Here is a 26,968-nt window from a genome sequence, read left to right on the forward strand (position 1 = left end):
AAAGAAAAAGAAAAAAAGAATGGATAACACATTAAAGTAATTCTAGTGTTCCTACTTGTCCCTTTTTCCTCCCGGCATCTTGTCCTAAGCTCAGGGTAGATGTGTTTTCCCGACATGTTTCTAATCTGCTCAACGCCGTTCTAAGGAAGCCCTCATCTCTCTTTACACGGAAGATGACAGCCATGTGGAGAGTGCAGGGGACAAAGTCACAATAATTTTTCTGACAGACAAACATCTGCATCTCTGAGTCTTTGTGTGAAAAGAAAACATTTCAAATGCATTATTAGTTGTCGTTCTGATGACAGCACTTACATAAATGCATACTTTATGGCCTACTGTATGCATTTATGTAAATGCTGTCATGCAGGCTACATTATGATTTATTTGTAAAGCTAATAATCACCCCTGACCATGCGCACTTTAGCAGAATTTACCTGTGTATACCGGTAATAGGAATGAGTGAGATTCAAAGATGATTGACCTGACAGATGTCCCTTCTGGTATGGTATGGTTTATTAGTTCCTGAGGGGAAACATGACACATACTGATCTCAAAGGATCTGAGCTTTCTCAAATGAAAAAGTCTAGACTGAGCTCTCTTGAACACAGAATCTGTGTTCATCTTCAGTCCATCTTCCTGTCCAAGTGGACACCAAGATACTTGTAGGACTGGACTATTTCTAACTCCTGCCCTTTAATGATGACAGGTGAGATAGGCACCTTCTGATCCAGTAGCCAGTCATTCAGTGTCAGGTTTGTGGCCTGTCCCCACTCGTAAGGGCATTTTTCACCTCCAGCACACCTTTCCCGCAACAGTCACAATGGACATAGCCATCACAGGACACTCCAAGGTAGGGTAGGTTTTTTACAAATGAGGAAAAACTACCAATAAAAAGTTAATCACAAGAAGGGTCAAAAGGTTATTTCTTGAAGTATGTAAATCCAAAACTAAACAATAGAAAGTATTAATCAGAAGAAAAAAAAATAACATGCTGTGATGTTTTCTGTGTGTCTACAAAATCCTTGGGCATAATCGTAGGCCTGGAAGGCATGCTGCTCGTTATTTCTTCCCCATTGAAGATATATATTTTGCAAAGCTGTGTAAAAGCAGGCTTACACACATTGAGAATTATTGATTTTTGCTGGTTTGGCTATGTTGGTACTTCATGCAGCATGTGCAGTTGAGCCAGTGATGAGGCCTGCCCTCTGCAGATGCCAGGTGTCTGTTGAACCAGATGCCTGGTCAAGAGTGCTTTCCTCCACCAAAGCAATCTGCTCTTCTGTGATGGCAGGAACATGTTGTCATGAACTGTTAAGTTTGATTTTTTAGCACCTTTATTTTGTAGTATTCTCCTAGTGGTTCCTGTGTTTGCCTATAGTTATTGTTACCTGTCTTGTCTTGTCTTGTCTTGTCTTGTCTTGTCTTGTCTTGTCTTGTCTTGTCTTGTCTTGTCTTACCTGCCTGTGATTGTTAGTTTTCTCCACCTGTGTCCTGTTAGTCTCCCAGCCTTTTCTTTGAGTTCACCTGTGTCTATTTAAGTCCTGTGTTTCCTGAGTTAGCCCCTTGCCAGTTTATTAGTTATTGTCAATTGTCATGTGTGAGTATTGTCTGTTCCTGATTCTATTTGTCATTAGCTTAGTTTTCCCAGTTTAGTTCAGTTTTCCCAGTTGCTTCCTTTTGTCTCCTGTTCATTTCTTATTAACCCTTAAGTGCTGTTCGGGTCATTTTGACCCGTTTTACATTTTCATTTGGAAAAAAAAGGTAGAAGTTAAAAATGTTTCCACCTGAAACTCACTGGCCTTAAAGATTCTTCTGAGATGAACATGTAAAAAATATATTTTTGCACTACACCCATGCTACACCCCCCTCATATTTTTTGAACCTTAAGTGCTGTTCGGGTCATTTTGACCCGGAAGCACAGAAATACACAGTATTATGCCAAAATACAGAAACACAGTCACCCCCACTTCTAACACCCCCCTTCCGAAGCCCCATTCCGAACCCTCCCCCCCTTCCTATAAGCATGAGCAATATTGCTCAGTATTAAATGAAGTCGTTTTTTTTACATGGATTTCAGCTAAATCAGTAAAAACGCCTAGCTCTTTCAGTGTTTAATGTGATATAGCAAAGCAGAAATGCAAACATTTACCAAATATATCATATGAATTGTTTGGTATTGAGTCAAAGTCAATGTATCATGATGATTTGTTAAGTTAAAATTCATATTAGTGTTGTTTTTTTTAAACCAAATATCCACCGGGTCAAAATGACCCGAACAGAACGAAGGTGTAGTGAATCTGAACAGAACTTAAGGGTTAAATACAATTGCATTTAGACGTTCTGCTTTAGTCTGGTTGTTTTCTGCATTTGGGTCCAATTATCTGTCTGTCTCACACCCTGATACATGTGGTATAGTGATCGCAGGGGCCAACTCAGGCTGAGTATCAAGAGAAAGCCTGACAAAAGTACTTACTGGTTTCTCAACGCTTTTTGTGAGCAGTGTCAGCAGTCCTAAAATAATATACTGTTCCTCCACAGTGGCTTTTGGGGGCATGATTTTATTTTGTTCCTTTAAGTTTTTCTTTTGCCTCAGTAGAGTAAATCATGAAGTCCTTCATTTTGGCAGGCTCTACATTTTTGACAGACACACTATTCCACTCACAAGCAATGCTTGTGCATGCCACCTCTGTTATCCCCAGGTGCACTGATGCCTCTATCTTAAAAAGAAGTGCGCCTATATGGGAGCAGGTCTCACCAAGACTGAAAATGAAGGGAAATATTGTTTAGGAACCAACTAGCCGCAAATTGCAACACTAGATTTTTTTATAATCGGATGAATCTAGGGTTGCAATACCTCCCATAGGCAGCCAATGCATCAAAACAGTTTTTTGCTATCTGATTGTATTAAACGACGTCAAACTCACCAATATTGCGGCTCTATGGAAAGCTTGGAATTTACTCTTGCTATCTGCAAAGTGTTTGTTTCTGAAAAATCCACCGTATAATTGTTATGATGTATTTTCTGTCAAGAAATCCGAGCAGACATGGTTTATTTTCTAAGTGTTGAACTTCGGAAGCGCTTGTCTTCTACAGTATAACGTCATGTCCCGCTGCCTCCTGCATAATGTGACATTTAGAACCAGGTGGTCACAGGACAGTTGAGGGATTTTCCACGAGCGCTTCCAAACTCCAGGACTTAGAAAAAATTATCACCTGAACCAAATTTCTTGGATAGAAAGTAACTCATAACATGTCTACTGTGGATTTTTCTGAAACAAACACTTTGCAGATAGAAAGAGTAAATTCCAAGCTTTCCATAGAGCCACAATATTGGTGAGTTTGAAGTCGTTTAATACAATCAGATAGCAAAAAACTGTTTTGATGCATTGGCTGCCTATGGGAGGTATTGCAACCCTAGATTCATCCGATTATAAAAAAAATCTAGTGTTGCAATTTGCGGCTGGGAACCAACCACAGGTTAAGAATTTAGGTTAAATATTACCTTTGTTTAATGAACACACACCCTGCTGTGCAGTCACAATGAGCAGTAATTATATGCTCCCATCCATTCCTGATATGCCACAGTTACCCTCCACGAAGGCTTAACCTTTTGATTGATTGAAGAATTTATTAGAAGGTTGCATAGTAAAATGTACAGTTTCGTGACAGTACAAACTCTTAAAAGGTCAACTAAAAGAAGATCCTAGTAAGCTTTTCTGCTTATTTACACAGAAACCACTTTATGCATCTCATATAACATTGAAAGACAGACCTTGGCCTTGTAAAAAAATATGTGAGCTTCCAGGGATCTGTGGTTTTTCATGGTGTGGGACGTATAGAACCCTGAAACCATTCAGAAGAGGTTTGTGAACTCCACACGTGGTGGAAAAAGTATTCAAATGTTAAAATTATAACACAGTGGAAATACTGCAAGTGGACTTATGTCAGTTTAGATTTTTTTTTCAAGAAGTCAGACACAATCACTTGAAGAGCACCCAAAGGTACATACATACTGTATAATTATACACTGCAATCAGTCATTTATTATATTATTCTTATTAATGCGGCTCCCCATCTCTGTTGAATAAACTATTTACACTGCAATAAATTATATGTGGATGTATGCTGTCTAGCATTGCATATCCATGACCGTCTCAATATCGCTGGAAATCCGTCTCTAAAGCCTGTACTTCTCAGCTTATGTACAAAATACAAAAAAGTGATGACCTGGTAACCATAGATGTTCACTCACCATTCTGATTCTGTATGCACAGTATTAGTCCGTATTTTTCAATAAGTATGTGTTTTAATCGCATCTGGGTCAGTGTCCCTGTTGTATTGCCTCTTATACATCGAGTGTTAATATCGGCTTTCACCTGATGCGTTACACGCCACTAAACCCATTGCGGAATACAGGGAACTTCCGACACAGACAGGATTAAAACACATTTATTTAAAGATCTGGACTAATACAGTGCACACAGGTTCCGAATGGTGAGTGGACATCCATGGCTACCTGGCACTTTGTATTTGATCCATGGCAGTCTCTTAAAGCGTCTATTACTTACTAACCTGGAGAATCCTCAACAATTTGGCAAATCATATGGACAGCACGTCGTTAAACCAACACGTTTACATTTTTCTTTGTACCACCTGAGCTCCGCGGTGGGAGGGAAAGAATTCATATACGCCGGCATGTTCACACCATACACCTCACACACAGAGAATTTGTCTCTTCAAACCCGACGCTTGTAACGACAGGTTCTCGGTCTGCAATCTTCCCTCTGCTCTGTTAACATTATGTTGACAAAGAAAGTCCAGTCATTTGAAAACATATTTTTTATTTAAATCAAAACAAGTCTTGAGTTCATGTAGGATTATCTTAATATTAGGCTAACCACAGTTGAATTGCAATGACTTTCTATGGGCTGGCTTGCAGTACACCGTTCTCCCTTACCCGAAGTGTTATGAGTTAATTTCATTAAGCTTCATGCAAAGCTTGGACGATGTAACCCTGGGTGTACAACAAACTTTGAGCACTTTGTGCCTAGATGTCGGCCACGCTTCAGAGCCTGGAACCTTTTCAAAATGTTTGCCTATTATATGACAATTTGGAGTTTTTATAGTATAGTTTGTTGATTACTTAATTGATTACTTAATTTGTTGATTACTTATTTACGTGCAGTAATAGTAATATCTTTTTAAATCTTTTTTTGGCATTTAAGATTTCTGTAAATTGTCACTTAAATGTCATCTGGAGACCCCTCCAAAACTCCTGTGGAATCCCACAGGATGATATCCACTGCTGGGCATGAAGTTAAATTTGTTCTGGTATCTACTCTGGTGCCACTTCTGTCATGCCAAGTGCCAAAATGGCTCCAAGGTAGATGTGCCAGGATTTTGTATGTTTTTTTTTTTATATAATTTTTTCCCCCACAGAAACAGACACAGTTGTTGTGATTCAGTGGCAAAAAGAATTTTTAGAGATAGAGCTGTTTGAATCAAAAAAAGTGTCCATCCACTAGAATGAACACACATTTTCACACATTTTCTCAATCAGCTAAACGAGGGAGCCAACACACAAACAGAGAAAAGCATCTCTCTGATCTCAGGTCATTTTGACATCTTAAAAAAAAAAAAAAAAAAGGGGCCCACAGAAAAACACAGGGCCCATTGAAAAAAGCAGTCATGAGACATCATTGGCATTGAGTGAGTTAAAGAGGCGGTGCCATAGTTTTGTACTTTTTCCGGTTTTCATGTGTCTAGGAGGTTGATAGTACTTCATTAGACCCCCTGGTGTGGTTGTTATGAGCAATTATGTATTGCCTTTCTATTTGGGTTTCAGCTGTAGGCTGCCACCTTGTGGGGTCAAAAGTGCCGGTCCAAAAACACGGATACTTATTACATCACAGAATCAACCCCTCCCCTAATTACCATTCACCCAACATACGTGGGTGCGGCTAACTTCAGCTGGGTCACCACCCACTATGACAACCACCCATACCAATGAGCTGGTGGGTGTGGCCACATAAAAACATAATTTTAACTCTTTCTGTACACTTTTTTGGGAAAAAAAAATCCTCTTAGTATAATTATAATAGTAGATAATCATGTTTTAGAGGGGGAAAAAATCATGGCACCCCATCTTTAAGGCTTTTAACTTTTCAACCATTTGTCCATTTGGACGTCCCCATAAATTATATGAGCGTTAAAATTACCACACCACTTTTCTCTATTATGAGCAGTTCCTGCAATCTCATGAAACATTTGCAGTCAGTTTATATATTAAATCTTTATTCTGGTCCATCTAAAAGAGCAAATATACAGTAGATCAGTGTTTCTCAACCCATATGCCTGGGGAGTGGGGACCTTTGGTGTGCCCTTGAGAAGGGTCAAGTGTGCCCCTTGAAACTGCTTGAAAGCCAGTATTGTATTTATCATTTTAAAAATGATTTAAACTAGTGAAAACAGCGATCTACACCTCGCGGTGCGAGTCGTTGTGTCCTTGTAGATCTGCTGTTTTCACTACTGTTGTGCGACAGCCTTGTATGATGAAGCAGGGCTTTACTTTGCGAAGAAACATACACATTTGAAACTTGGAGATACAAGGTTTCTTCCCGACAGTGACGATATTTATACCCCCGTATTATGTTGGTGTGCCCATGGATTCTTGGGACATGAAAAGTGTGCCCATGCAGAAAAAAAGTTGAGAAACACTGTAGTAGACACATAGATACAATTTAGTCCACTAATGCTAGTGGCACCGAAAAGGTGTATGTTGAAGCCAAGGCTTATTTTGCCTACCTCTTCTATTACGGTTTCATCACACTCAGTTTCATCTGATACATTTACTCTTTAGAATTATCTTTTAACACATTTTAAACACCCTCCACCTTGTGTTTGTGTTCTATCACACCACAGTGAACTGCATCCTTTCAAATTCAATATGTGGACTATAATTACACTTCTGGCATTCTATTGGAATATAATAACACCATCATTATTTAGCTTAAGAGGTCACAAGGCTACTTGAGGGTCTACTTCTTCTTTCGTATATCATCAGATGGCCAACTCAGTGTCCTGCAACCACGCCCTCGTCTCTGGTCCTACGTCGAAAAGACCAGCTTCTGAGGGTGGGCTGTATAGGGGGCAGCCGGTGATGATGTGCTCGGCAGTCTGTTCAGGCTCGCCACACTCGCAACCCTTGAGGGTCCATTAGGTTCAACATTTTATGAATCATTTCTGCTGTAATCGAGGGTTCGTTAATACCGCTTCAGTATATCTGAAGCTGCCTCTACTGTCTTGATTCTGTCACTTTCTGTTGGTGCCATATTAACAGTTTAACATAATAATGCAATAAAGCTGACTTTATGCACAATGAGCACATCCTTAGCTATGTCCTTTACACTTATTTTATGCATTTGGGTCCGCATCCGGAATCAATGGGGGTACATTTATTGTGATACCTTTTTTGTCTTAGGAATGCAACAAAAACAAAACAGTTATTGAACATATGTCTCAATGGTCATTTTGGGGCTGAACTACTCCTTTAAGTTGCCATTCACATAATAAACAGTGCACACACATGTACGTATCTACGCTCTACATTGAAGAGACAGAGACATCATACTGGCTGCAAACAGCAGGAAATGTAGACTCACTTCATTTTAGCCCATTTAATTAACGTAACTTTGATAAGTGAGTATTGGAACGGTTTGTTTATGGCTTTTGGATTTAAGTTGCTGGGGTGCCAGTCAGGGCGTGGCCTGACAATAATTGAATAAGTTTACCTTTAAATGAAACTAGAATACAAAGCAAACGGCACAAAGCATGCATGCATACAAGGATGAACCCTTGCAAACAACAACGACAAGACAAGGAAAGAAAAGAAGAAGAACAAACCCGTCCACCCCCTTTCCCCGGACCAATATGGAATTTACAATAGTGCGTGCTTGTGCCAAGCTATTACCATGTAGTGACTTCTTGAATCATATCCTTGAGCTTATCTGCAATGTCCGACCATACATGTATAATAATGTTTTCCTCTTTCGCTCTGTGTAATCTTGCTGTAGACTGCTGGATATACTATATCTAAAAAAGGTTAGAGCCCCTGGCGAAATGTTAGGTTTCCATTGCGTAGCAACCATCTTATTAGCTGCTGTTAATCCAGCAAAGAAGATGCCCTGTGAGCATAGATGCAACTGTGAGACATCATTTAATAATTAAGTAGTAGAATAAAGGAGAAGATGTAATATTGCTGAATCTAAAAATTGCTGAAAGTTATGAGGCAACTATATTCCAAAATAAGGACACATTTGGGCATTCCCAAACCATATGAAGGAAGGTACTAATTCTAAAAGGTTGTTGGCTACAAAATGCTAGTTATATGGTATACTCGACACCAGAATATCTGTTAGAATATTAAGACCAGTGGACCAGATAGATAAAGGTTAACATGGTGTAATTTATTAACATGAGGCAATGGCATGGCATACAGCATATGATGATGATGTGGCATGGTAATGGTATGATGATTTTAAGCTATACGGAAGTAAAGAAACAAACGATCAGTAACTAATACACACTAGCCCTTACCCGTTCAAAGATATGAGCTCCGAAATGATGTGCAGTGTGTGGGTTATGGGATGTGCACTGTGCACACAGTATATGAGGGATGGAAAGTAACTTTAACTGGTGCTTGCATGATAATATGTAGGAGCATCAATGTAAGAAATACCCGTTTCATTTAATGGCTACAGAGATACTGTGTACCCCCCCCCCCCCCCCGCCCACACACACACACACACACACACACACACACACACACACACACACACACACACACACACACACACACACAGCTGGTTAAACATGTTGCCTCATGCTAGATGCAGAATAGATATGCCTCATGCTAGATGCAGAATAGATAGTAGATACACCATACAAATGCTAATATACAGCATATGATTTGTGAAAGTGACAAACGGGCTTCACAGTTATGTCAGGTGTGTTCATATGCTAATGGTGATGCGATTTCAGATCAATTGCTCCAGTCACTGAGGAGAAACGCTGTGACAGACACTCACTCAGACAGACAGACAGACAGACAGACAGACAGACAGACAGACATTCGGAAAATTATATGTTTGATAACCAAATAAGGAAAACAAACTGAATCATGAAATAAACTGTAACCAAAATACTCACTCAAATAATGCATCAAGGGAAACACAGGAAACAGACTAAGGAAACAAACTAGAGAAAACTAAACTCAGGAAAACCAAACTAAAGCAAACAAAATGAACACATGCTCCTATCTGACTGCTGTGAAATGGCTGCTTTTAAAGGGTAGGCTGAAATTAGGTGCAGGTGGTGTTAATTCACCGTTTGTCAGCCTTCTGATTGGTCCCTGAGACTCCCTGACTGGCCAACCAGAAAAATACATTCACTTTTTGCAAGCAGGGGTGGAGTTCTGCAGTCGGAGAAAGTGGGAGCCGTCTTTCACCGGCTGTCCGCACTGCGGAGCACGGCCAGGCCGCTCGCGACCATAGCGTTTGCGATCATTGTAATGAATAAGCTTCAACAGACTAGTTCACATGGACCTTATCAATGGTCTAACTTGTTACGTTTGGGTACATATATTTTAAATGGGCAGAATTACGAAAAGCCAGCCTATTATGTGAGGAGAACAGGGAGTAGAACAGATTATAGTTCTCCTCTTCCTACCCAAGATGCAATGCGCGATTTCTATTCTCTCTCTGATCCAGAGGATTAAACTAATTAAAACATATATTTTCGGGGGAAAATTACTGTTTTGCTATGTAATTACTGTACCCTTTTCTTCCCTTTTTATTAATATCACGTAGATGTGTTTTTTTTGGTACTTTATATAGCTGTAATGAGGCTATGAAGGAAAAAAAATCCCATCCACTTCCACTATAAAAGAATCTGCAATAGTGATTCTGTCCCACTGGGATTAAACAAATTAAAACATATATTTTCGGGGAAACCCCCTGTTTTGCAATGTAACTACTGTACCTTTGTCTTCCTTTTTTATTAATATCACCTAGATGTTTTTCCTTTGGTACTTTAAATTGCAATAATGAGGCTATGAAAGAAAAAAAAATCCCATTCACTGCCACTATAAAAACAATCTGCCCAGGGTTAATGTCCCATCATAGTAACAGGGCAGAATGGGGCGGGATTTGCAAAAGCCTGAATTGGCATCAATATCAGGTGAGTTGAGTGAGTCAGTTTAGGCTCCTCCCACTTGGGGCAGAGCAGGAGCAGGAGGGGAGGGGATTTTCTACAGCCGCCCCATCAAATATAGTCATATTTGATAATAAATAAAATCCCCTTGTCCCCAGTGTCAGTTCAGGGCTAGCTACACCATAAAAGAGGGCACACGACCCCAGGCAGGTGGGAAGGGTGAGTGTGTAGAAAATCCCCTGCACTAAGTGCAGAGAGTGCAGTTGGTATTATTCAAGATCCTCATAGCATATAATCTGCGGGGAGTTAAATATGTTCGATGTACAACATTTTAATGAATTTGTTGGTGGTCAGGATTTCTAGAAGATAGCCCAATAGGCCAATATTAGACCAAACTGTGTCCCAGCAAATATCAGGGTCCAAATTTGGTACATCACTCCTCCACACAGATAGGGGCCCATAACTAGAGTCTATTAAAAATGCATAAAGGGTGGAAACCAAACCTCTTTATCTATTAACATCACAGATAGGCTCATGAAAAGGGTCCATTCTAAGGGGAGTTTGCCATGGGACCCCGTAGGTCCTTATGGAGGTTCTCAGTTGTAAGTAAAAAAGAAAAAAAAAAAAGAAAAAAATATCCAAATAGATTGAATATATCACACAGATTCTGAAAAGATCGTAAACCATTTCCATCAAATAAGTCCCCCAATGTGCGAATCCACTTAGCTATCTCCTCCTTGGAAAGCAAATGGGGCGATCACCCAATAAAAGTCCTTGATTATTGAACACTGGGGAAAAGAGGTTCCATTCAAAATCAATCTTACACATCTTTTCAGCTGCTCTCCATACTGCCACTAACTGAGAAATGATTGGTCCAAAGCGAACTTTGCATTGACTTGTAGTTATGTTTGAATAGATGAGATCTCTCAATTTAACAGGCTGCACTAAACTCTCCCCAAGCTCTCTCCAAGAAACCTCATTTGTTGAGTCAAACCATTTTAAAAGGGGGCGGGGTGTGAAGGCTCAATAATAACATTTATAGTTGGGCAATGAAAGGACGCCATCATCTCTAGCACGCTGTAAATATCATAAACCTTAAATACAGAAGAAAAACACATGCACAATAATAATCAAACAAAACACACATTTGTAGACAGGAAAAGAAAAAGAAAAAAGAAAAAGGGGCAGCGGGAGTTGCTGTTCAACCAACAGCGTCTCATCCTACATTGATCAAGAATCCTCAGATGTGTATTTCTACCTGCAGCTAAACGGGTTTTCCCTCTGAATGAGTCATCATATGCACCTTCAGATTATCACTTCGACTGAATCTTTGATCACAAACAGCACAAGTAAAGTTTCTTTCTGCTGTATGAGTGCTCATGTGCCTCTTCAGAACATGACTTTGAGTGAATCTTTCATCACAAACTGTGCAAGTATAGGGTTTGTCTCCAGTATGAGTCCTCGCGTGCGTTTTTAGGTGACTCAAGTGATTACAAGCTTTGCCACAGACGGTACAAGTAAAAGGCTTTTCCCCTGTATGAATCGTCATGTGTGTTTTTAGATTATTTGATTGACCAAAGCCTTTGTCACAAACTACACAAGTATAGGGCCTTTCCCCTGTATGAATCATCATGTGTGTTTTTAGGTGACCCATGCGACCACAGCTTTTGCCACAGACCGTACACGTAAAGGGCTTTTCCCCTGTATGAATCATTGTGTGCGTTTTTAGACCACCTTTTAGACTAAAGACTTTGTCACAAATTGGACACGTAAAGGGTTTTTCCCCTGTATGAATCTTTGTGTGTTGCTTCAAATTTGCCTTCAGATTAAACATCTTGCCACACTCTGTACAACCAAATATTTTCTCCCCTCCTGCGCGACTCTTATGCTTGTATTTTTTCTTTGGTGTTTTCAGCTCCTGGGAAAACTTTGTGCCCAAAGCCAATCTTTGTCCTTCCACATTTTGTGTCTTGTGTGATGTCAGTGTGTTTAAATCAGACAGACCTTCCCTGGTCTCCTCCCACTCATCACTGTGTTCCGTGTCAGTTTCAGAACAGCGTGAAGAGAGGAGCTGGTCATCACTAGCTTGTTGTGACGCTCCACTGTACTTTACAACAGCTTGTGTTTTCATGTGTTGAGTTGAGGTGCTGGCAAGAGGTTCCGTCTCCCTGCTTTCATCATCACCTTCACTTTTCACTGCTATTAATGTTGACCCATCAGCCGCCTTTAGTCTTTGAAGTAGCCCCTCCTGTTCCCGTTGAATCTGTGGAGGCTCTGGTTCCTCCTGGACCAGACTGGAGCTCCTCTCCTGCTGTTCAGCGGAAACCTCTTTATACACTGGGAGGCGCAGGAATTATAAATAAAAGATAAAATGAGTGGAAACATCTACTCTAAATAAACCCATCAGTCTATCCTCATTTATCAAAGACATTTGTCATTGGCTGCAACCATTACACTTAGACGGTGGTGGAAATGGAAATGGAATACTGTCTCAGTTTTGTACTGTAATGTTGTAATGTTATGTTTGAAATGTTTTAATATACAATAACTGTCTCTAATACAACTTCCTTAAAGCTTGATTTGATTATTCCTTAATGTTCACCCTAACATGAATGGTGCAATACATATCAATCAATCAGTTATTAGGTCAAAACGCTAAGTGGGTGGTTGTAGCTCCACCATGAGGTGCAGTGTTTCCCCTAGCCAGAAGCTGAAGGAGTGGGGGAGAATTGCGGAGAGCGGGGGGGGGGGGGGGGGGGGGGGGGGAGGGGCTTCTGAGCTACAGACCCATAAGGGTCTATTTGGTTCATAACTATCTATCATTTGGCTGGGGCCTGGGGACCCCCTGGAACTCCCTCAAGGACCCCTCGGGGTCCCCGGACCCCACTTTGAGAACCAATCCTACTCACCAGTGGTGGAAAAAGTACAGTATCAACATTCTAATGTAGACATAATGTGTTACAACTTACAAGTAGATGTCTGGAATAAAAAAAATTGTGGAATAAGAAAAAGGTACAAAAGTATTGGTGTCAAAATAAACTTAAGTACTAAAAGTAAAAGTTCTCAGTAACCATAACAGTTTCCAAATGTATAAAAAAAAAAATCCTTTAAAAATAGCAGATCTACAAGCTCTACAAGCTCACAACACGTCACTTTGTGAGCTTGTAGATCGGCTATTTGCGTATAGCCATCATGTCATAAATGTAATGGAGTAGAAGTAAAAGTATTGAGAATTTGAAATACTCCTATAGTACTTAAGTACAGTACTTGTAAAGTAAATGTAGACTACTAGTTACTTTACACCACTGCTACACACTCTGTGTGTGCATGTATGAAAGAACAACAGCAAAGTTTATTTCTGACTAGTCAACAATGTTTGTTGCCTAATGACAGTGGTGTTGATGCATCCCTCGTTTCTATTCCACATCTAACCAGTGAGAGAATGACAACCGTGTTAGCACTTAGCTCTCATTAGCATGCGACAAGTAAGCCTACTATTGCCAAACAGCGGTAAACTACATGATTCAGACCCGTCGCTGAGGCACTGCTTTTATCCACAGCCCAAATCTTTTAATTGTACACACCAGTAGCAAATATACTAACGAGGGGCAAAGACGTAGCCAGCTCAGAATCAGAGGTGCTCAGCGCGACGAGGCTGCTGCCTGACTGACTGACTGGAATTGGATGAATGAGAGAGGGGAGGGGGAGAAACTAGACATACATCTCCTTCCAACCGTATGTAAGCGAGAGAAGTTAGAACGCTATGCTTCACATGAGCGCTACATTGTTGTGGGGGGAAAAAAATCTAAAAAAAAAAAAAAAAAGTGAAAGTGAAAACCATACAGTGGCGGCCCTATTTGAAGCAGCGGCGGCCCGCCACTGCTTAATGCATGTAGGGGAAACACTGAGGTGATTGGAAAGACAATGGGGTGGAGGTTCTTTCTTGGCCTGTGCTGCATTAATTATTTGTGGCATGTTGAGCAAAACGGGACACCCAACAAACTTTAGAAGCCAATCGGAATGCAATACAAGTAAAACGCCATAGTGCAATCCTTAAATTGGGAAGGAATGGGAGTTTGAGAACTCTGGGGTTCTCAAAACATAGAACTTGTGAAACAGGACATTCAGCATATTGAGCACTTTTACTTTTGGCACTTTAAGTATAATTTGATGTCAACACTTTTGTTCTAGTACTCAAGGAAACTGATTAGTGGACTTTTACTTATAACAGTGCCGTTTCTACATTGCAGTATTGACACTTTCCCCACCACTGGTGAATAGATAGATGCGTGCATTAGATGTCTATTAATAGATGTCTGTATTTCGTGTCGACCTGAGTTGATCAAGGGGTGATATCACATTTAGCCAATACACACAAGTAAAGGCTGTCAGGCTGAAAACTCGGGAAGCGCTCACTATCCCGACTATCCGCTGTTCCGACATGGTCGGCAGGTTAGTTACTTAGCGTCGGCAGGTTAGTTACTTAGCGTAAGGCAGGTTAGTTACTTAGCGTAAGGCAGGTTAGTTACTTAGCGTCGGCAGGTTAGTTACTGAGGTAAGGTTTACTGAGGTTAGGTTTAGGGTTGGGGGTAGAGTTAGGGTTAGTTTTAGTGTCGGAATACCGGCCCGTCGGAACACTGATGCGGACCCGAAAACTCGCCCCGGAAGTTTAAGGTCGGGAGACTCGGGTGCAGCTGTAGTAAGGAAGGCATCCAAGTTCATTCAGGTAAGGCCGTCCCTCCCCTTGCCTACAGTAAATCCACCTCTGACGTTGACATGAACACATTCGGGAAGCAGCAGCGCTTTAGGAGACCAGAAGGGCCACATTCCACTGCAGATGAAGTCCTTTGTAGTTGGACCCACCTTGACTGGTAAGGACATGAACTGCAATGCCATTGTTCCAACACCCCTGGAATGCACTGACATGATGAGTAAAGTGAGTGTGTGAGTGTGCGTGGGTGTGTTCTGGTATTTGTTTTTTTTTATTTCATGCTAGTGAGGATGCTGTGTATGACTGATTGCAATCCAAGACATGATTACTAGTCAAGAGCAATTCCCACAAGAGCCTATGATTAATGCATTCTCTCTAGACAGATTATTACAAATCTCATAATTATTATTATTATTATTTTATTTTTTTACCCAGATCGATTTGATGAACACGAACAACAACAAGCTATACTTCTGAAACTGTCAAAAAATATTTGACGATTTGTCAACAAAAAATAATTCAGAACATATTCTGATGTTCAGATTCCCAGTAGTGGGCAATCCCCATATTATGTGTAGTTAGTGGGACAGGATATTACATGACATTCAGTTATGTAATAATGCCTGTATGCATACAATACTTGCCTATGAAACTATTGGCTATCACAATGTTTCATTGGGAATACATGCCTTTTGTGACACATTGATGACATAGGGCTTGTCTGGGAGCTGGCAGATTTGTATATTTCAATAAATTCAAGAGTTATGCTTTTATTGTGCATATGGGTTACACATCAGGGCAGGAACACGTAATATGCATACATTTGATTACAGGTAGTACGGGGTAAAAAGTATATGACTTATATGAAGTATATTAAATTGTGGTAAGACCTGAATTCATCTATGAACGTTTTCATCATGTGTCAAAAAAGTAATATTTATGTAATATGTACAGCATCAGCAACTCTTTAATAGTGTTTTGTATCATTGGATGACATTTATTCTCTTATTTATAACAAAACTTAATTAACAAACCTGGTCTGTGTAGTTTGATTCGTGGTAAAATGACTTCCAGAAGTTTGTCTTGTCTCTCCAGCAGAGTTTCTAGTGTCTCTATCTCTCTCTGGAAGAGGTTGCACATGAACTCTGCAGCCACACTGAGGCGCTCCAACACAAACCCTCTGACAAGCTTCAGCTGTTGCTGTTGCTGTTTTTCGAAAATACGCATTATCTCCTCTCCCACCGACGTCAGGTGTTCATTTATCGCCAGCCGTAGAGACTCTATTTGACACATTTTCACTCGTTCATGAGACATTCTTTTTTTTCTTCTTCTTTCGGCACGCTATTTTGTTCCTCACCACCATTAACACTTCACTGCACGCTGTCCGCCTGTCACGCACTTTACTTCCGACTCAAGGTGGTTCCAAAATATGAATGAACGCCAGAATCCACATTTTAGACTCTACCACTTGGGTGGAAAAAATGGGGGTCATGTTGAATTTAAAATACTGTTAAGAACTAAGAACACACAGCTAAGAACACATAATAGACAGTGTAATAGCAACCTTAACTAAATATTACAAAAGACAATTAATTGCTTGCGTTTTACACGCCCAATCTAAATAAAAGCAAAAATAAGAAACGTCTCCCCCCCTGTAAAAGGAAGGAACCAAAGACAGGAACCCATAGTCCGGAAGGACACGTTGCGGTCCTGTGGTTGGTTGTTTGGTTGCCTGACAGCGAAGTACCCAATCACAGCCCAGGGCGTAGCTCCGGGCTATGGGATGTAGACTCTGCCGTGTGACTGTCAAAAGGGTGATTTCTACATAGTTGCGCACCGGTGTCGCGCACCGAAAAGAGCAAACCTACAAGCTCACAACGCGTCGCAGTGCGAGAAGTTGTGAGCTGGTAGATCTGCCCTTTTGGATGCGCGACACGATGCGCAACCTAGTATTTTGCTACGGAGGAAACTCGGTCAGAGGTGAATCAAGTTTTTTGGACCATGGCGGCGTCTCTACCAGGGAGGTTTTGTTTATCTAAACATGATTTACTTGTACCTTTGATGGGTCTCGTCCAAAGAAGGGTAAGACGAGACAATTGAATGAAACTAAAGTCATAATAACAATATCTGTGCGGGAGCTTCTTTAGCCAATAGCCGATGCAGAATAATAACACATGTATGCATAACTCGTCCACAAACAAACTAGGCTACTTCAAATCGAGTGGTGATTTATATAAAAGCATTAATTTATGCTCACTGCAGACACTAGCAAGTTAAATTAGTGAATCAGTCAAACACAGCAACAGTGATCTGTTCCATTGACTTCTCAACCTTTATAAGACACCTATTATACAACCAGCTTAATGATATAATTATTAATAATAATATTATTTTAATATGTGTGAACCCCAGTAAGAACATTGTTATTGTTATTGTTATTGCACATGATTTGGTCCAGAAATCCATTACACTGCACTGCACTGTATTTATGAAGATGACAGCAAATCTCTGATCAAAAGAGACATTCTTGTATGTTCTCTATTAGTAACTTAAAGGTGGACTCTCAATTATCTAGCTGTGGACCACCTGGGAGCCCCTCAAGGACCCCCAAGGGTTCTCAGACCCCTCATTGAGAACCACTGTTCCATTCAACCTTTCACCTACTGTCTGCTATCATGCTATGTTGCTGGTGCAGCCTGTGGAATGTTTTCACTGTTCTGTCTTAGAGAGATGAGGAGAGATAAGTGACCAGTTTGATATCATGTCACTCCCAGAGTAATACCAACCAGGGCAGACGTGAACATGATAAGCTCTTTTTTGCTAATGGCCACGTTTTTGTATTCAAAAAACAAACAACAGTTAAAGCTTGACTGCCTTTGTAGGGTGATCTGTTGCTGTCTATTGCATCTGATGTATTAAAGAAAAATAGCACTACTGAAAGGACAACTTTAGTTTTTTACAACACAGGTTCATATTTTAGATTGTAATTAGAGAAAATAAAAGATGAATGTCAATGTTTTCATTTACTGCTTTCTATTGTTTTAGCCATTTTAGTATTTTGATTTCAGTGGGTGGGGACATGCGTACAAGTGGCTAATTATGTATTTTTAGACACAATAAGCTGACAATTTCTTTGTTAATATTTACACCAGCCCCCATAAGTCACATGTGCCCATTAAAGATTGTGGTGCATCTTGGGAATGGGCTTATTGTGTAGAAAGCAGTAAATGAAAACATTCTAACACTCATCTTTTCTTTTCTCTAATTACAATCTAAAATATGAACCCTTGTTGTAAAAGAACAAAGTTGTCCTTGAATAACACACAGAGAGATGGATGATTATACAAAGCTATTGTCCACGTCACTGATGACAATTTCCCCAAATGGCAAAAGATCCAGATCTACAAGCTTGCAATGCGTCATGATGTGACATGATGTGATCTTGTAGATAATCTATTTTCGGTGCATGATGTTGAAACCCAACCCTTTTTCCTAATTGTAAGCCTAATTCTAGTGTTTTATGTGTTTCCCCCAAACATACATTGTTATTTTCTATCTCTATTTCTCAAATTGTGCAATGCACGCATGCGCACACACTCATTGTTGCATCAGTGATTCAATGTTTTGGGTGGGACGCGGTTTTAATGACGTCACGCACACGTCGCTTAACACCTTAACACAGGGGTCTTCAACGTTTTCAGGCCAAGGACCCCTTAGTCGAGAGAGAGCGATGAGCCAGGAACCCCCACAACCATAGATACCATAGAGTTTCATTTTTTTGACGGCACAATTCATCTGTGTATTTTGGATTCATGTCAATTTGTGTTTTCAGATATTTAACCACTTGAACCGTCGATACTTAATAAACTTGACCTTTCACTCCGTACTTAGTCTGCTCTTTTTACACCCAACCTCTTTGCTGAAAATAGCCGATATACAAGCTCACAACGCCTCACAGCGCGAGCCGTTGTGAGCTTGTAGATCTGTTATTTTTGGCTAAAGTTCTCAGAATATGGATGCTAGGGTTCAAGTGGTTAATATAAAAACATATAGACGGGTCTCTTGTTTACAAACATTGAGACTAAATGCACAGGTGACTGTATCATGTAATCAATTCCTACCAATCCCCAAACCTGTTGTTTTGGGGAGCGCTGGTTTCATTGGCTAATTTTGGTACCGACCTGCGCACGCATCTACTTCTTATCAGTGTGACGTGGACCAGAAACCCGTCCATATATGTCACTCAAAGATTCGGAGGACCCCCTGTAGTAACTCTGAGGACCCACTAGAGGTCCCGGACCCCCTGTCGAAGACCCCTGCCTTAACAGGTTCAGACAATGGTCTATTGATATGCATATACTGTAGGCTCATCCCTTTGTTAAATCACCCTGCTGTGACACTAAATGATTGATTTATTGATTGATTGATTGATTGATTGAAGACTTTATTAGAAGTTTGCGTAGGAAAAGGTACAGTTTCATGACGGTACAGTTCACTGGTACAAGGTCTACTAAAAGGAGATCCATGAAAAGACTAAGCTTATTTCCACAGGAAACCATTTAAGTATCTCATATAACATTGAATGACAGACAAATAGAACACAGTACTATGCAGTAGATATGTAAAGAAAAGAAAAATTAGAGAACGAAAAAAAAGAGTCTAAACAAACAGTAAGTATAATACAAAGAAGGGGCAGGGGAGGGTAGGGTTGGGCTAGTTTAGTTTTTTTTTACCAGTTGCGAACGGCTGCTGCCTGTAAGTGGTTTTTCAGGGCAATTTTAAAGGATGCTAGTGATCCACACTCCTTTATGGCCTTCGGTAAGGCTTTCCACATTTTGTCGAGGTGAACCTGGGGGTTGTTTTGCATCGATGCATGCCTGTGCGTGTGAGAGGCATGACACTGGTCAGAAAAGATACGTGACGGCGTGTACACGCGTGACCGGACCAACGCAACACTGCACGCACCCGAAATACAGAGAGATACAATGCACACTTTGGAGAGTTGGAGACACTTACAGCCATGTTGGCATCAGGGGTGTCGCACCAAATTCTGGGCCCTGGGTGTACAAGGATTCACTGTGGGCCCCCCCGCACAATTATTTTGTGCTTTAGCTATTGAAAAAATCACACTTGTGTGTGTGTGTGTGTGTGTGTGTGTGTGTGTGTGTGTGTGTGTGTGTGTGTGTGTGTGTGTGTGTGTGTGTGTGTGTGTGTGTGTGTGTGTGTGTGTGTGTGCGCAACAGCGCCCCTCCCTTAACATGTGTGGTCAGAAAAGGTTACTGCAGGAGTGCAGGCTACGGAGACAGACAGACAGACAGACAGACAGACAGACAGACAGACAGACACACACGGCCACGTATAGGAGCGTTGTGACCACCGCTCAAAAATAGCTGATCTACAAGCTCACAGCGCGGCACCGTGTGCCGCGCTGCGAGCTTGTAGGTCTGCTATCTTTGAAAAATTGTGAACATGTGTGCAAGTTTGAATATTTCAAATACTAGTAAATAATACTAAATAATACTAAAAAACTATGTTTCTATGTCAGTGCCTTGGTGCTCAAACCTTTTCATGTGAAGGACCCCCAAAATGATATGTATTTATTTGGCCACAGACCCCCCCATCTCAAAATATTTACTTCCAAGGACCCCCCAGAAGCTAAAATTTACAGTTACAAATTTTCGCTTAAAAAATACATTATATTGAAAGATTACATACATTTTCAGAGTGCCTCTGTACCGCGCTGTGCGCTTATATATATGCTATTTTTCAATTTCTAAAGTATAAAATAATTAAGGCCCCTACACCTTGGGCCCTATAGTAACTCAGTCCCACCTTTCCCTCCCTTGTGACGCCCCTGGTTGGCATACTCTCTTGTGTCTCTCCCTCCCCAGGCATTGAGTAATGGGTCCGGGGCTCTGCGCCAGAAGGAGGCCCCTCCTCTCCCCCAGGCGCGGTTCTTCCCGGCGTCCGAGGGCGCCATGCTGCTGCCGGGGACGTTCAACAACAAAGTGGCCTTCATCACGGGAGGAGGGACGGGCCTGGGAAAAGGAATGACCACCACGCTGTCCGCCCTGGGGGCCGAGTGTGTCATCGCCAGCAGGTATTAGCGAGGAATACGGACCTTCAGGTGATACCGCGATCTGGCCGATTACGACGTCCCTATCGGCAATTATGCAGCCGATGTAGCCTGATTTCAGACTGTCCGCTCAGAGAGTGGGCGGGTCTATGGTCTGGAGCCAGGCAACAGCCGATGTGACCCGCTTTCAGCCTGGCCGCGGCCCGATTTTGGGCATGTCATCATAGATGAAAAAGTTTTAAGGTTTTCAAAAGTGTTAAGAAATAGCACAACTACAAGCATGTTGGTAGATTAAAATAATAATAACTAGAACTGCACTATGTCGAGGTGCCAACTCTTGTGCACTCTTGTGAGCCAGCAGAGGCGCTCACCACTGGCATCACCAGGAATGCTGGTCCCTCATTGGCTATTAATGATGACGTTGCCATAAATGCTGGTCCATGATTGGGCTACGGGCTTAAACACATACCGCTACCTACCTACCTACCCACCTACATATGCAGCCAAACGCAGTACTTGCGCGCTCTGCTGTCGCAAGTAATAATAATACTAATAGTAATAATACGGCTTAGGTGGTTATCATTATTATTATTTTTTTTTTGTTGCCTTTATTTTGTTTTTTTCATATCAGACAGTGTTTGTCTCGGTATGGGTGAGATGTTGTTTAAAGTTTTGTTTTTCCACTGCCACTATAATGACCAGTTTGACCTCCCATGCCCTTTCATCTCCTCTTCTGACCTCTAGGAAACTAGATGTTCTACAGAAGACAGCAGAGGAGATCAGCAGTCAGACTGGGAACAAGGTAGTGAGCTCTACTGGAGTTTACTGGCATTGTATGCCAAACTATGGCCATACTATGCATATTTATATCAATCATCAAACTACTGTAAACACCATGGCAGTGAAGGTGCAGGATAGACACCAAAAACACACAGGACCAAATCACACCAGTCTTTGCGTTGTGTCTTCTCTCCTGTATATCTCCCACAACGTCTTCCTCTCACTTTTCATACTGTCTCTCTCCTACACTTTTTCACAAGGATATATATATTTCTTTCTTTCTTTCTTTCTTTCTTTCTTTCTTTCTTTCTTTCTCACATTCACATTTAAGAAAAAAATGCAATACATGTAACACAAAGCCTTTGTTCAGAAACACATGTTATGTTTCTGACTTTGTAAAAAGCTCAGAATGAGCTAGTGACTTAGCTACTACTGCTATTGATGATGAGAAAACAAGATCATGGTTTGTATTGAAAATAATGTGTAAATAAGTTACAGTACTAGAATGTATACCTTTGCATTTGTCATGCATAAATCAACAGCTATATTCACATTTGGTTCATTCCAATTCCCATGGAATATTTCTGCCTTTGGGTATTCCAAAACATTTGCCACCCCAGGTGAGGGTCTGGGGACCCCCGGAGGCCCTTGAGGGGGTTCCAAGGGGTCCCCAGTTAAATTGACAGTGATGCACCAAATGAACCCTTACACGTCTGTGCTAACTCACAGTTATGGGGGTCCGTGGTTTGATTTATATTAAACTTGGGGGTCAGTGAAACCACTCAGCTTGAGGACCACTGCTATGCGTGTCCCTTACAGGTCCATGCTATCCAGTGTGACGTCAGGGACCCCAAGGCTGTGTCGGCGTGTGTTGATCAGCTGGTCGAGGTGGCTGGACTCCCTGATGTACGTACCATAATAAAATACAAACCTGACGCGCACATTATTATTATTATTATTATTATTATGTTTTTACAGTCGATTAGGGCTGTCACGATTATGACATTTTACATGACGATTAATTGTGTTCTTTGTCGTTGACAATTACATTTCTGTTTGGCTTTTAGGCTTTTAAGTTGCACATGGTAGATATGACACATAACCTAAATATACAAAGAAATTACTGACAACTTTGACAACTTTATAATTAAAAAAGAACATTGATGGTGGAAATAGCCGATCTACAAGCGTTGTGAGCTTGTAGATCTGCTATGTCCACTATTGTTTTTTACTTATATAAAAAAAAATATATATATGAACATTTTTCAACATGGAAACGATTATGACGATGATGAAAAATAATCGCGATTATGTCAAATAATTGCGATTAGACGATTATGTAATAATTGTGACAGCCATACAGTCGATTAAATAGATTAGTTAGTTAACTGCTGCACCTCTACTACAGAACAATAAATAAATCAAGGGTCAAGTTGGGTGATAAGCATAATAGTTTATTAGGTATACTGTTGGGATGAGACGATAATTGTTTATCTTGATTAAAAAAAAAACACACAATAATAGTATCGTGGAGATTTTGATTTATTTTGAAATTGTCCTCCGTCATGCCATTTAAACCCTCTAATGGACCTGGAAATAATGTATTTGATACTTACATACTTGTCTTTTTCCACTCTCTACAAAATGTCTTTTGGCAAATGTTCCGCCTCAGGTTAATGGATGTTGTGGATATTTTGATTATGGCGATCATATCGCAATTGCTTTGGTCACAATAATCGTGCCATGACATTTTCAACACAGCGATGCTGACAGAACCCTCGCTAAAAACCCCAGGACAAAAATCCACTCGTCCTAGACAGTTTGCCCTCCTGGCCCCCAAACTGTGGAATAAACTCCCTGTTACGCACTTGCAACTACAGACTCACTCCCTAGCTTCCGCCGTAGTCTGAAGACTCACCTCTTCAGACTCCACCTAAACCCATAGCACTACTGTAACACTCCCCTTCCCTCGATGGCCACACATGAAGCTACTGTAGATAGCATTTTTAGGTTTTAGAAACGTTTTTTTACTGATTAGGTGCGTGATCTACCCATGTCATTGTTTTTCTAGATCGATATTCCTATCCTATGTTATATTGTTGTTGATGTACTGACATATTATCTTGCTTATTATATTGATGTATTACCTGCTTATTGTAAATCGCTTTGGATTAAAAGCGTCTGCTAAATGCCTAAATTGTAAATTGTAATTTTCATATCGTCCCATCCCTAATTAGGTACTGTGTACTACAACACAGTGAACAGTGCTAAAGGTTGAACCATGTCTTCTGTCCTGTGCAGGTGATCATCAACAACGCAGCGGGCAACTTTGTGTCTCCGTCGGAGAAGCTGTCGGCCAACGCGTGGAGGACCATCACGGACATCGTGCTGAACGGAACGGCCTACGTCACCCTGGAGCTGGGGAAGAGGCTCATAGAGGCAGAGAAAGGTACGTCTTTAGAACCACCCAGACATGAGGCAGATCCTACAAATGCCTTCTAAAACCAGTAGTTCTCACACTCCTGGAAGGAGCTAAGCTCCAACATATGTCTTTGGCCAGGACGAAAAGCGTGGCCTACATCTGGCCTACATCTTGGCACAAATCGCTCTAATTTTGTTGTACGCCCAGGGTCACATCCATGGTCAAGCTTCGCCAGGAAATTAACTCATAAACAGCACCGCTCACTTCACACTTGGGCATTCACCAAAATATTCGAATATCAAAGTCACTATTCGACGTTCACCGAAGTCGAATATTCGCTTATTTTATTGTTTTCTCTTTACAAAATATAAAGTTTATAAAGCTTGGCTAGATAGGAAGTCATAAGAATGATTTGTCAATGATGAATGATGAATGATGAATTTGTTAATGCTCTATTTTTAGGCCGTGACCCCCAAAATAAACATATTTGAACTGGGGACCCTCACCCTGACAAGCACTTGGAATTGTAGGTATTAGATTTAATGTGACTCGGTTCCGCAGATATATATTGTGAAAATAGCCGATCTACATGCTCACAACATGTGAGCATGTAGATCGGCTATTTTCACAATGTTCGCCTCTTGCTTACTTAATATTTGCCAGTTAAGCAGTTTGGCCTGTCCTGTCGAATATTTGACTATTCGAATACTTTGAGGTCGAATAATTCGAATACTAAAAATCACTATTCGTAAATGCCCTACTTCACACTATGTGTGATTTTTCAAAAATGTTCCAAAAATAGTGGATATAAAAGTACAAGCTTGTACATCTGCTTTTTACGCTTTTATTGTTTAATTTAGAGTAGACAAATAAAAAATAATCGAATTAATTACAGGCTTTGTAATTAATTAATCGCAATTAATCGCATTTTAATCGCATATTAATATTTTACCAGAGAAGCATTTTTTTCAAGTAAAACACAGAGCAAAGCTCTCTGATTGGCTACTTCTCCCTTTCCGTTTGTTGTCTCTTCTTGGTTGGTGCATCGCTATGATTGGTATGCCCGAAACTGAAGGTTCTGTGGTGCAAAAACAAAGTGCGATTAAAATGCGTTAATCTTTTAATCGCGTTAATTTTCTGTAATTAATTAATCGCAATTAATCAGTTAAAGTCCCAGCCCTAATTATAATGTGTCCAAACTGCCATATGTATGAAATGCTTTTTTTGTATGCAATAGTAACACTAGGGGGCAGTGTAAGTTCACCACTGACCATGAGCAATGTTGTGGTGAGGTGAAGTGTCCATCTAGTCTGAACTTCTCCTGTTATGTCTCTATGGATTATTTCTTATTAATCAATGATCTATTAATAATTGTCTATCTTTTATATTATTCATTGAAGAATCCAGAATGAGAAACATTCTGGACACATAACATGTTTATGTGGCGCATAATAGCCACAAGTGAGCAGTTTGAGAAACGTTCTTGTAGATAGGCTATTTTCGCTATTTCTGAATTGGAATCCTGAATTATTTTGTGCTTTCTTTTTAAATTGGAATCCTGAAAAGTTAAAATGTTATTTCATTTCAAAAGTATATGTTCAAAAATATATATTCTTCTGTTAACTTTATAACTTAAACACAAATGCATTGGACATAAAAAAAATACACTAGTCATTAAGCTACTAATATAGACTGAAGTAATTAAAGCAGTTCATGTTTGCACATTTGGAATTGTAACAGCTGAAATCAATAATATATCAGTATTCCGATATTAACCTGTGGGCTGCGTAAAGTGAAGGTGGGGGCCGCATGTGGCCCCCGGGCCGCCAGTTGCCCATCATGTATGCCTTAGGTCAACAGGTAGCTTGTTCCAAAGCTTTGGGGCGCGGACAGCAAAAGCCCGGCCACCCATTGTGACGTACTGTGCCTTTGGTGTGCCTTAGGCCCGAAAAAGTTTGACAACATCTGCTGCAGACCTCCGCTTATACATTCAGGTTCAGGTTCAGGTTCAGGTTCGGTTTATTAGTCAAATGCGTATCCATACAAGTACAGACAAACAATGAAATGCTTGTGCCAAGAGCACTCTCAGCCTTATTGCACACAAAACAATACGACAACAACAGGTCACCCAGGACAACCCAAAAAAAACAACAAAACAACCATACAGTGTGACAGTGTACAGTTTAAAAACTGCGTATATTGCACATGACTACCTACGTCTCGCTTCCATCTCTTCGTTAAGCAACCTGATTGCTTGAGCATAAAAACTATTACTGAAACGGGTGGTGTGAGATTTGATGCTCTGGTAACGTTTTTTTGATGGGAGGAGATAGAACAGGGAATGGGCGGGATGACAGCTGTCCTTTAAGATGTTCTCTGTCTTTTTCTTACAGCGTGTGTTATAGATTGTGTGTAGCTGTGGTAATTCTGTGCCAATGATTTTGGCAGCTCTCTTCACAATTCTCTGTAACTGTTTACTGTCTTGAGCAGTCACGTTACCAAACCACACTGTTATGCATCCTGTCAATACACTTTCTATGGTACAGCGATAGAAATTAACAAGAGCCTTGGTGCTTAGGCCAAATCTCCTGAGGCGCCGCAGAAAGTACAATCGCTGCTGCGCTTTCTTAAGGATACCTTCGCTGTTTTGAGACCATGTGAGTGAGTTTGTTATGTGAACACCCAGGAATTTGAAACTGTCCACTATGTCTACAGGTGAACCATTTATGGTTACGGGACTGTGATTGACTTCAGATTTCCTAAAGTCAAC

At 40.7% G+C, this 26,968-nt stretch overlaps 1 protein-coding gene across 1 annotated transcript in view; it reads left to right on the forward strand.

The window, feature by feature from the left end:
• The first annotated feature begins 16,895 nt into the window (after window positions 1-16,895).
• decr1 (2,4-dienoyl CoA reductase 1, mitochondrial) overlaps window positions 16,896-26,968 on the forward strand; it is a 28,692-nt gene continuing 18,619 nt past the window's right edge. Inside the window, exons 1-5 of the mRNA XM_080747300.1 lie at window positions 16,896-17,002; window positions 20,812-21,020; window positions 21,741-21,798; window positions 22,596-22,682; window positions 24,078-24,225. Of these exons, the coding sequence (XP_080603426.1) occupies window positions 16,922-17,002; window positions 20,812-21,020; window positions 21,741-21,798; window positions 22,596-22,682; window positions 24,078-24,225 (583 nt within the window). The 5' untranslated portion in view covers window positions 16,896-16,921. The remainder of the gene's footprint in view (window positions 17,003-20,811; window positions 21,021-21,740; window positions 21,799-22,595; window positions 22,683-24,077; window positions 24,226-26,968) is intronic.

Source organism: Nannobrachium achirus, assembly GCF_963921795.1.
Source record: "Nannobrachium achirus genome assembly, chromosome: 2".
Lineage (NCBI taxonomy): Eukaryota > Metazoa > Chordata > Actinopteri > Myctophiformes > Myctophidae > Nannobrachium > Nannobrachium achirus.